The following is a 12,500-nucleotide window of genomic DNA, read 5'->3' on the forward strand; positions in this document are numbered from 1 at the left end:
TGCCCCTGGCCACCCCACATATTGTTGCTTGGAACAAATGCGAGTCGCGGTCGCATGTCCGTCTTGAAATTTTAGCTAAAATCACTCCAAAACAGGAAATTTGCCCGGCCCGAGGCCGAAACGACCATTTCCAGACACACTACATTCTCCCACGAGTCAACATGAGGGAGCAGTTTTGGTTCATGGCCCGCTAAAGGCCCGTGAAGATCATCGTATGCACACAAGGACAGGTAGGCCGTTCGATCGAACGCGAACCTTAGATGTTCGTGATTTTGTGCTAATGTTTAGCCGGCTGGGCCTCTTGAATAGGGGGCTGTTTACCCCCCTATTGTCAAAGTTTTTTTCAGACGGCCTGGCATATTGAGAGTTCGGGAAACTTCTTTCTAGTAATGTTCCGGAAACTGTTCTAAATTGTGTGTAATTCTATCTAAGCTAACGTTAAGTTTTGAGAAAATTTGTATTTCGATAGCATTTTTTAATACCTACTTTCATAATTTTTGACTGCAGGTTCAGACGAGTGACTATTAAAGCGAGAGCAACAGTTCGTCGAACAGACTTGCATTTGAAATTATGGACAATGGGAGCGCCAAATGTCTTCTTGACGTTATAAAGTAAGCGAAAATAACTTAAGAAAATAGTAATTAAGCTAAGTAAAGTTTCACTCTACCTGCATTTCCCAACTTTTGCGTGAGAAGTTTATGTAGAAAGGAAAGTTAAGTATTTGAGCCTAAAGTGGGGATAAACCCGAATTTTTTCAGTTAATTGAATAGTTACTTATGTTTTCTCCTCAGTGATCCAAATGCCCTGCAGGAATTTCTAAGAACTAACAGTCAGGTCTGTATAAAGATTAATTTTCTAATGTTAAAGCATGTGCTACATGTGGCAGTCATAAGGTTTCAATATAAGTAACTGGTTGACCAAAAAGTTCATTTCTTTTAATATGTATTAGCCTGCTTTTAAGTCTCTGTATTCCATTGGATGAATGACTTTTTAGTTCAAAAGTTTAAGTTGTCAACAAAAATATGCTTGGCAGGTTAATGTTTATCAATAATCATGTCATTCCTTTTCATTTTGCAAGCACTTTATTGCCAGTTTTCACTGTCACACCATCATCAAAACCATTCAACAAATGGAGTCAAGAATCAAAGAGATAAAAGAACATGAATATATTCAAACAGTCTCGCAAAGGTTCAGGTCTGTGCGATGTTTCGTGCAGGAGATATTCGAAGAAATGTTTTGCTCAAATTTATAAGGCTTTGTAAGGAGACGCCATGTTTTTGCCAGAAGCTAATAAAAACATATGTCTTTGAGTTTTTCTATAAAAAGCCTGTAGTTGTCTTCTGAGGGCTCATAAACATCTATATGAGTACTTATTCTAATACAAGGACTGTTCATATTGCAAAATCTCAGTGGATAAGTTACTTTTTTAAACTATGTGACAGCATTCTCGGCTTCCATTTTAATATCGTGTCACGCAAAAGCTTAGAAATTCATTGCTTTATCACAAGATGAAAAACCCTATCAAACGGAAAATTTGTGAAAAGACAAGTCTTTAGCTCTTCTAATAATTAACTAAACTAAAATCTCAAAAAGATTGATAATTCCTTATTTTTTTAATTTTGATGATGTCATGTGAAAACCAAGAAATATAATCAATTATTATTATTATTATTGGTGTGATAGTTTTTAGCTCCTACTAGGTCTGTAATTTAGAGGATCGTAGGTGTTAATAATATTTATTAGATGTACTTAACTATTCATGAAATAATTCAAAGTTCTCATTACTGCTTAGAAAGTTTGTTTAAATGTTAACAATAGGCTTTCCCCTTTGAATTTGTGGTCAAACTGATGAAATTCATCAGCTGTACATCAGCCACACTTGGAAGGGCTCCAACCTGAATCAACCGTTAATTTTAATACCGGAGCACCATGGGTAAGAAAATGTGGTAACCCATCTGTGCAAGAAAGTTTGGTTTGGTCACCATACGACCCTACGTACCTCCACCCTCCATGTATACCAATGTGATCAGTATCATGTGACCATATCGCAGGCTCAAGTTTAGAGGTCATTGAGGCAGCTATACTTCAGCTAGTTTACAGCATGCATCTTTGATATTGGACACAGACACCTGTCAAAACAAGGTTCCGCTGACCAGTATCACATGAGCATATTGCAGACTCAAGTTTAGAGCCCATCAAGGTCAGCTGTTCTTTTTTAAAAAATTAATTTGACCGCTGACTGGGTACTGGGTTTTGATTGGATTGCAGGCTCAAGCCAGGTTAACTTATTGTAAGAATAAATAAACCAGGAGCTTCGCCTTTATGCTTTTACACTGGATGCTGTACCTTTGCACTATAAGACATTGGTAAAAGCAAGATAATTACACTACGTTTGGAGGTTAAATCACCTTGCCTATTTTTTGAACTGAAGTGTCAAATTAATGGGCTACATATTTTCTGTGATATTATTATTATTATTATTATTATTATTATTATTATTATATATCAAATACAAGGTGCTACAAATATATGCTAATCATTGTCTCATATTATTATTATTATTATTATCATTATTATCATCATTGTTATCATTTTATTATTACTATTACGATCATCATCGTCATCATTGTCATTATTATTATTGCCGACAGGATCACAGTGTACACTCCAAGACCACAACTTCAGCTGCTGTTGCTACATCAGATTTTAGAAGTCACTTAGTAAATGCGCAGTTGAACACAAGTGGATTGCGGAGAAATAATGTTGCAACTGAATTTGTGGCAAATCCAAGGATAGCTACACTAGGGTCAGGTACATTAAGTAATCTAAATTCAACAACTTTGCCACAAACTACATTTGTGAATGCAGTGGTCAACAATAACACAACAAGGACTGGGGGAAGTCACACAGGAAGCTACAATGTAGGAGTTGCACCTTCATCTGTTCCTTTGTCAAGTGGACTAAGTTTTGCAAAGGCTTCAACTGTAGAAAGTAGTGTATTAGGGGTGTCGCAGACACCAGTTACGGTAAATTCTACCACAACATTTCAAGGTAAAAAACCTATCCCCATCCAGCCAAAAACACCAAATGCTTCTTCACTTGCAAGTAACTCAACAGGTAGTTTAGTTGGAGGCAGTACCCGACAAGTTGTAAGTCCTGGAGTTCCGTCAGTAACGCATAAACAGTCAGTCAGTGGTCAGCAAAATATATCAACAGTGGCACAATGTGTTTTGGTTAATGGTGTTGAATCAAAAGCAAGTGTCAAAGGCAATGCTGCAACGGGTAGTTTCCATGGTACAAAGTCGTCATTGTTAGGCAAGTCGCAACCTGTACTGCCAACAACTCCTGTTAAGAGAATAGCACCCAAACAACCAAGCATTTTACCTCAAAGTGGTCTCTCATCACCCCCTCAAATGGTTAGTCCACAGCATAAAATTCTTTTGCAACAAGTGGCAAACCCAACTGTACCGAAAGTGCAAGCTGTTGTAAACCAAGTGTCGACAGGAACAGGTCAGCAGCCAATTCATACTCAACTTCTTCAAGCACAACAACTGTTGCATTTGATTAGAGGCCAAAATTCAACAAACCAGACTACACCTCAGGTATCACCTCAGCTTGTACAGTCACCCCAGTCTTTACCAGCCAATCAGATCAAACAAATTCAACAGTTAGTCCAGCAAAAACTTCCAAACCAACAACAGCAAGTACAAGTTGTACAAACTGTCCAACAGGAGGTACTAAAGCCATCTCAACTGCAATCTGTACTGAAGCAAAATCAACAGGTTACTGTACAGCAAACGTCAGACACAACACAACCTCAGAACATTGTGGTGCAAGAGGAAGTCATTAAACAGCTTCTTCAGCAAGTAACACATCAAAAATCTGCGCAGAATGTCATTCAACAACAACCTCAGATATTTCAGCATATACAGCAACCAGTTCAAAAGCAAATTTTAGTGCAGAATATTCAACAACAATCTACTGGGCAGAGACTGCAAAGTTCACAGTTACCAGTGAATGTGAGCTCACAGATAAGTAACGCAAATCGTAAACTCAAGGCTGAAGCCCCTGCTGGTAATGTCCAATTGCAACAAGCATTGAATAACCAACAGAAACAGATTCAGAAAATACTTGGACAACAGCAAGTTAACCTGATACCTCAACAAAATATTGTAATCACAAAGGACCAAGGAACTAGATTACCCCAAGGTGTAACGTTTGTACAAAATCATCCTAACTCACACTCAACAGCACAGGTTGTAAATCAAGGGAGTGTTGTCCAGCATGCTAAATCGGTTGTGGTGCAACAAAGCCAGGCAGGTTCACAATCTCTCTTACAAGTTGTTAACACAACGCAACAGAACAATATCCCTCAAGCACAGCAGCAACAAATGCAAAACACTGGTGTTCAGAAAGTGTTTATCATAAAACAACCAGAGCTTTTGCAAAAGCTTGGACTGCAGGGATCGAAAACACAACAGACTATTCAAATTACACAACAACAGTTACAGGCACTGAAGCAGTTTCAGTTGCAACAACAAGCTACAAAGCAGAAGCTGATAGTCAACAATGTGCAGCCAAAAAGTTTGACAACAGATCAGTTGAAGCAATTACAGTTACAACAGCAGCTGCAGGGCACAGCCGTGAAGCAGATTGTTGTACAAAATAGAACACAACCAATTCTTCAACAGCAAAGACAAGTTGATGTTAAGACCCAGCAGGGAAAGATGACACACATTCCAAGAATTCTTCAAACATCAGGACGGCAGGCAGTCTCTCAGGTACCAGAGTAACTTCTAAATTTAGTGCAGTTAAAAATTTTATTGTTGGGGCCATTCAGGCAATGCCCACAAATTTCCACCCAAGGTGGTTCCACGTAATGGAAAGTGTCATTATCAATAAGTCGTAAGGGTTGAAATTTCCTGTAGTGGCAACTCCAAGCTGAATCTTGCTGGAAAGAAAAACATGGCAAACTAGAATTGTTGCTAAGGAGTGCAACCAATTATATTTCATCTGATCAGTGTAGCAAGGGTTTCGGTAATATATTTAACAATTATTGGATGAGGTTGAGCATGATAGCGATAATTATCAAGGCCAAAGTTTGTGTTATCTGCCAAAGCCAAAGGCTGAGGCGGATAACACAAACTGAGGCCATGATAATTATCGCTATCCTGGGAAAACCCAATCCAATAATTGTTTTATTGTGCATATTCCTGAGCTGAGCTCTGCCATGACCAAAACTGATCAAACTGCTGGTTAGTGTATTAGATGTAGGTGACATCTTTTCTGCATGCATAAAACTATTGTCTGTAGGTATGACATTAATTCTACATAGATAAAATCTATCGTCTGTAGGTATGACGCAAGAGAAACAGAGCAAGCAAGAATTAGCTGCATGCTTATAGCCAATCAAAATCGAGCTGGTGACACCAATGTATAATAATTTAAGTTAGTGGCTGGTTTGAGTCATGTCACTTGACTGTATCAACAAGGGGCCTAATGGCCTCTTTCTCTAGGGGTGTCTGGGGGCAAGCTATTATTTTTTAAACATTAAAATTTTTCAAAAGTCATTTAAGGACAGTGCCTACAAATTCAAAGGTATTTTTGCGTGGTTTACTGAAGCAGATCTCAACAAGTGTTATTAAAATCCAAAATGAAAAGTGGGGGTAGCCACGCATTTTTCAAAGATAATTAATTAACAATATTAGCAAAAAGCTTTAAAATACAGAGCAATGTATGGATTTCCTTTTCAAATTAAAGCTTAATAATCTCTGAAAAATGCATGGTTACCCCCAATTTTCTTTTTGGATACCAAGATCACTTGCTAAGTTCTGCTTTCTCCGCATATATTTAAACGCGCAAAAATATCCCTGCATTAGTAAGCACTACCGATAGGAAATCCGTGTATCTGGAGATTTGCAGAATGTATGCGCAATAACAATAGTAGGCACCGTCCTTAATTTACTTTTCCGGATATATTCAATTTCTTTCCGGATATGCCTTCCGTCTCCCCTTCCCCCCCCCCCCCCCCCCTCCCCCCTTCCTCCCGTATCCCGTATCCGGCAAATTCACTGACAAATCCACAACTTTTTGAGTGTGCTCTCCAGAGTGGATATTTTTTAATCTGCTAGGAATCTGAAACAGGGTGGACCCTAAATCCGGAAATTATTTTATCCGGATGACGTAACAAGATCGAGCCCAGTTCCTTAACCGTGAAATATGCTCTGTTACCTCTGTTTCCTTGAGGAGTCCTGAGTAATAGTCAGAGTGAATCTGATACGTTTCGGATACGTGTGGATGGGCAAATTCGATTTGAATACGCTATGTGTGGATGGGAATATTTTTTAATCCCGAAAGAAAAAGTTGCAGATTCAAAAATATCCTAATATGTGAATATGTGTGGACGGGGCCGCTTCACATTGTCATTGTCAAAACGAGTGTTTATCTTAGGTTTCAAAGAATCTTTCTTTAATTTTTTCAAATTAAAAGTAGTGGATGTCTCTGAGTGATGCAGTCGAAGCCGATGCTTTTCATAGAGTAGGATGCAGCTTTGCTGCATTTAGTAGAAAGGTTCATTTATTCTGTTGCATGTTTATTAAAATTTTGTGAAGCAAGGGTGAGAGGTGCAACAGCTGTTTTTTAAAATTGGGACTAAACGAAGTCTCAATAGCAATTGACTTTAAATTTAAAAATGTACATTATCATGGTGCAATAGCTGAGTTTTGAAAGTGGGACTGAACTATGAAGTCTTGATATTCGACTTCCTGGATAAACAGGGCATGGCAATTGACTTTATCATTATTTGTACAAATAATGTAGTTCATAAACATATGCTGTCCGTACAGCAAAAAGCTGTGGCGGTGGTCTTGAAAATGCTGAGGCTGAGGGCAGCTTTTTTAAGACTGAGGTCACATTTTCTTGCTATACGGACTGACCCTTACATATAGATAACTTATTATTTTTTCCTCTCACTCTCTCCATCTCTCTCTCTCTCTCTCTCTTCCTCTCTGAAATCACTTTTGTAATAATATTATTGTTGACTCGCATATTATTGCAGAATTATCTATTTGAATTCTGTTTCCAAGTGGCTTGCCTCATAATAATCTGTTTTGAAACTAACTTTTGTAGGTAAACAGATTCAGAATGGAAATTTAAGGTCAAGGAAAAAAAAAACTGAGGGCATTACCGTGTCCATGGGCAGAGCTAGGAAAATCAGATAATTTGCAGGATTCGATGCTTTGCCCTTTTGGAAAAAATATTGTGTAATATGCAACATTAATGCAAATGCTAATTTGTTTATGTTTCTATTGTCCTGTTGTGAATATTAGAATGTTAAGGTATCTGTAACAGTCAAGCCAGAGACAAGCAAGGGTTTAAAGCGGCCACACTCTTCAGACACAACAGAGTCACCAAAAGTTGTGACCAGGTCAGTTTGAATGCTAGCACTATGGGAATGGAACCCAAGTGGATCCAAGTGAAAGTGGCAATGTGGAACTCTTCAGATTTATTTTAGAAATCTTAAAATGGATAAATTTTCTTTTCTTGGAGAAACAGTGTGATAGGGCTACAATCTCCAGAAAATTGAATGTCATTTAATTTTTGTTGTGTGGCTGATTCCATGAGAGGCATGGGTCTAAACCTGAGGTGACATCACGAACTACTTTGGATTCAAATTTTGAAAACAGTGGCTCATGTCATCTCAGCCCTACACCCTTCCCTTCCCTAATCTCAGCTGCGGGATAAACAACCTCTAGATGGTTAAGTTTTACATCACATTAAAAGTGAAATTTTAACAGAGAAAATGTTTTGTTTGGGTGAAATTTCAGCTTGGGAACTTTTTATTATTAGAGGTTGGGTCATTGACATCTGAACGTAGTTTGACTTTTCTCCAGATTAAAGCAGAGCCTAACACAGGACCAACAGTCTGTACTTCGCCCAGACCTCAAGAAACCCTTCACTTCCCATGAAGATATTGTAAAGCGTCTTACCCCTTACCATGTGTGTTATGACCAAAGCCCAACCCAAGATGATGTTGAAAAAGGTGATATGATTAATTTATTCTCTTTATTGCTGTGTTAACTGTAGTAATAATACTTGAATAATACTTCATTTTACCACATGCCACCTAGAAGCTACACAACCAGTTTAAACGTGACTGTGAAATCAAATCAGACATTAGGTTTTTAGAAGAAGGGAAAACCGGAGAACCCCGAGAAAAACTTCTCTGAGCAGAGTTGACAACCAACAAACTCGACCCACGTAATGATGACGAGTCTGGGAATCGAATCCAGGTCACATTGGTAGGAGGCGATTGCTCTCACAACTGCACCATCCCAGCTCCACTGTACACCATTTTGTTTGCAAGTGTAGCGTGATTGTAAGACATTACCATTACCATTGTAGAAAAATATGCCAATATATTTTGATACTGGTAAAAGAAAATACAGAACAATGATCGTAAATTATGTTATGTTTTGGACAAGTGCAGTTGACTGTGATTTGATCACTGATGTAAAAAGGTTTTAAAATTCACAACCCTATGTATTTTTGGCTGTACTTTTTTTAGGTTACTTCTTCAACATTTTTAAACAAACCCATAATGTCCTCATTAACTAAGGATTTGATCCATGATGACTTCAAATTTCGTACTTGCGTATTGACATTGCATTGTATGTCTTACTCATTTAAGCGGAGGGGCTGTTTAGTACTGTATCAACGCAACTCGTAAAACGGAGTCAGAAAATGATGGAAAAGCATCGACAACTTTTATTCGACGAAAGCATGGTAGGTGAACTTGTAGAGCGCCTTAATTACGTTTTCATCCACACATTGTCATTCTGTTTGCAACAAGTCTATTAGTCTATTAGGGTTGTGACCTTCCTTTTAGCTTCATGTGTGATGCAATGCCGTACGTTTTGCGAATGGAATTTTTGCATTAAAAAAACAAACGATATTTAACCTGGTCCTCACAAGGACGCAAGCACAAACAACATACGCAAACTCAATAGAGTCTTGATGATTAGTATCTTTATTAGTACTAGACTCGAATTAACCCTTTCATTCTCCCAGTAGCACCATAGAGTTCTTTGTTAGGTAGTCATGAGAATTTGGTTTTATATCAAGATCACACTTCTTAAGCTGATAATAATTTTTATTCTTCAATACCTGTACATTTCATTGAAAATTGTGAAGAGAATTTACATACCAATCAGGATCACTCCTGGAAGTCAAAGGGTTAAGTTAACAATAAGTGAGTGCATTTGCGTATGTTGCTTGTTTTTATTCTTGCGCCGCTTTTGTGGACCAAGCTTAATTAATGGTTTGCTGATAGTTGTCAATTACAGTCAATTTTTGTAGCTGTTGCTGTCGAGTTTAGTGCCGGAGCCTGTAATTTGCTGATCGACGGGTTCGTAGTCGTTCCCATCGTCACCCCATGTGCTGACCAAACGATCGCAACCACAAGGACTGAGAATACTCTCGATTTTATTAGCTACTTATGCACTAGGCTCGATTACCAGCCGCTGTTCGGGAACCGGAGCCCGCGCTCCTCCCCGAAGACAAAGCTGGACGCGTGAGGTGATCCACTGTTGATCTCCGCCAATCAGATCGATCAGGCATAAATTATATTTCTTTAGAGGAAATTTTCAAGTTGTGGCTACGAAGGTATGGCCTGTGTTCGAGCTTTGTAGTGCTTTTAAGGTTGGAAACATCGAATAAGATGGTATTGTGTCGTTTTGTACCGTCTGAGTTCGGGAACTTCACTAATTTTCCAGTCGGCGCAAAGGGCAAATAACGACTTTCGGATCCATTGTTATTGCAAATTCTCCTCAGACTTTGCTAATGTAAGAGCAAGTAAGATTCTTCAAGATCAATTGAAATGACTGCTGAGCAGTTTATTTGTGGCAGAACGAGGGGGCCAATGGGGCCGACTGAGAGATCCGAAGCAGCCGAAGAGTGATTTTGTTGATGATTCAAACTCGCATTATACTGACCATTTCACCAAAAACCTAAGCTTGCATCATCTGAAACTTCACACAGACGTTTTAGCCATTGTTATGTAATTACTGTTTTGTTAAAATCAGTGTTTTGGGATGTCTAATTCTATTTCTCCGCAGCTATTAACTTTGCATAAATTATATTTTGAATTTACGTCACAGACACTGACACAATCTATCGCTCACACGTCCATCCGTCTCTTTTCGGGGAGGATCCCCGAACTCGAGTGAGCGGCGGAATTCGAGCCTTCTTATGCACGTGTCATTTGCTTTTCTTGTTTTCTGTTCTTCTAATTTATTTTTTTGCGCAGTTTGCATTCTAATTTTGTTTTGGTTTCAGAGGGAGCATCCATCGGCTGAAATGGTAATGCTTTACCGAGTGTTTTTGACCAATGAACGGGCAGCGTTAGCTGAAGAAAGAAAGAAAGCGAAAGGTGAGAAAATGACTCCCAATTCTTACAGATTGCTGGTATTCTAGCAAAGTAAGTTGAATGAGGTACTTAGCCCAGAGCAGAATGATTACATTGCCTTTCTAGGAGGCCTCTTGTGTGAAATTCGCATTGTTCAACTGACCGTTAAAGTACGCTTAGTGAAAATGAACTGCTTCGTTTGGTTAGGGTTGGGGCTGAAAAAGAACGCGCCATATTTTTAGCCAATCGCGACCCGGGTCACCTTGAATTGTGACTTTGCACTTTGGCTCAGCGCCGGCTGCAGGTTTTTGTTTCGCGTTATATGATTGGCTCAGTTATTGTCTTCTTTTGCTGTGATTGGCTAAAAATTCTATTTGCTTTTTCCTTGTGGCACTCACTGACAATTTTTACTCCGTGGCTGTTTTGTTTTAATTTTCAGAAGATCCCGAGGAATTCCTGAATTTTATTAAAAAAGCAACGGATGGAACGAATCAAAGTGATGTTGACTCCGCAGAGACTCCTAGGGTTTCAATTTCCTTAAAACATTGCGCTTCTTCGGTGACGTCGGCAACTGAGAACGACTTAGTTAGCAAGATGGAGGACACCGTATCCGAAGCATCGTCCAAAATAACCTCGCTTTTAAACGTCGATTCATCTCCTCTGATCAAGAACTCGCACACCAATTCCTTGTTTCCTAAGACTGAAACCTCCATAACTTCCTCGCCAAAAAGAACTAATTCTTTGCTTGCGGACTCTTGTACCAAAGACGGTCGCCATGAATCATCGCCACGCGAGATTCACCAGACAAATAGACAGACTTCACATATTACAGATAAGACTGTGGAAAATGTCACGTTGAATAATGTGACAAGGGAGGCTTCGCCTATAGACGTATCGATGGATACCGAAACAGAGAAAGAGGATGTCACTGCCACTTTAGCTTTGCTTAATTCCATGGCCTCTGAACTAGACCAAGTCTTGGATGTGGAAGGCGCACTTTGATAATGGATACCTTATTCAAAAAGTAAACGCATGGAATGATCGAAAAGGGTATTCAGTGGAGATTTGTTACGTAGTTAACGTAAGTGAGTGAACGGAGGTGATGGGAATAGCGAAAAAAAAACAAAACAAAGTAGACCTATAAACTTAAAAATAAACCTATTGTGTCATCTGGCAGTTGGTGTATTATGAAGAAAAGTAGTTCATTGTAACCAGCCATCTGAATCAACCACAGACACATCTCAAGCGAATGAAACTGGCCTGTCTACAAGGTGACTAAAATCATAACGTTCTTGAAGGGACCAAGTTTGTGTACTTTGGTTAATTCTTGTCGATCCCATTGTTTCTCTCTCTCTTTCTCTGGCGAAAATATCTCGAGCCTCTTTGTAATAACAACAATGAGCACACACTTGCACTTGTTTTAACTTTGTCCACATTAGGCTACAAACGGAAGCGGCTCCCAATGATTACGTATCTTCTCAGATTCGCAGTCACCTGCGATGCTTTGCGCATACTTATCTTCCCAAAATCATGACAAGCTTTCGACATCCTTTTTTTGGACTTTCTTTCTACCGAAGCAGAAAGTATTCTGCTTGATGAAGTTTTCAAGTAGTTAACCAGGAAACGCCTTGTTCATAGCAAGCCGATTTACCTTGCGTTAGATAGGGTCAGTTTCTGGAACAGTGCCTGCTGCGCATGCTTCGCGATTGCCTCAAGACACATTTGCCCCTTTTTTCTTTACCAAAAAAGGAAATAAGCAAATAATAATATTAATCTTCTTTACTTATGGGTAGTTCTCAAAGACATGCTCTTCGATGAAACTCTTTAATGTGTTGGTTAGATGAACAGAACTCTGTCTTGTGCTGGAGCAAATGTCCGTTTTCTTGTTGCATGGAAACGTGCACGTAATTCCCTTATGTGAAACTTGTTATTTACCATACGTTAATTCGATTACGTATATGCAACATTTAAACTTGAACAACTAACAGCAAAATTGAGGCCAACATGGTTTTCGGACGTTCGAAAATTGCACTCTTAATCAGAAGGCTAGGAATATGTGTCTTTCTCGACTATTCTTCAATTTTCCCATGGGGGA

At 39.0% G+C, this 12,500-nt stretch overlaps 1 protein-coding gene across 2 annotated transcripts in view; it reads left to right on the plus strand.

Annotated features, from left to right (window-relative positions):
• Nucleotides 1–16: 16 nt before the first annotated feature.
• The window catches only part of LOC138006557 (BRD4-interacting chromatin-remodeling complex-associated protein-like), a 12,679-nt gene continuing 195 nt past the window's right edge, over nt 17–12,500 (plus strand). The window contains exons 1-9 of one of the 2 annotated variants that reach the window (XM_068852965.1): nt 17–230; nt 508–611; nt 792–834; nt 2,652–4,781; nt 7,329–7,426; nt 7,893–8,041; nt 8,690–8,784; nt 10,336–10,429; nt 10,845–12,500. The exon at nt 10,845–12,500 is cut by the window's right edge and continues 195 nt beyond it. In XM_068852965.1, the coding sequence (XP_068709066.1) occupies nt 571–611; nt 792–834; nt 2,652–4,781; nt 7,329–7,426; nt 7,893–8,041; nt 8,690–8,784; nt 10,336–10,429; nt 10,845–11,407 (3,213 nt within the window). In that variant the 5' untranslated portion in view covers nt 17–230; nt 508–570 and the 3' untranslated portion in view covers nt 11,408–12,500. The remainder of the gene's footprint in view (nt 231–507; nt 612–791; nt 835–2,651; nt 4,782–7,328; nt 7,427–7,892; nt 8,042–8,689; nt 8,785–10,335; nt 10,430–10,844) is intronic. The other variant, XM_068852974.1, reaches the window with a different exon arrangement.

The sequence above is a fragment of the Montipora foliosa genome, chromosome 1 (assembly GCF_036669935.1).
Source record: "Montipora foliosa isolate CH-2021 chromosome 1, ASM3666993v2, whole genome shotgun sequence".
Taxonomy (NCBI): Eukaryota; Metazoa; Cnidaria; class Anthozoa; order Scleractinia; family Acroporidae; genus Montipora; species Montipora foliosa.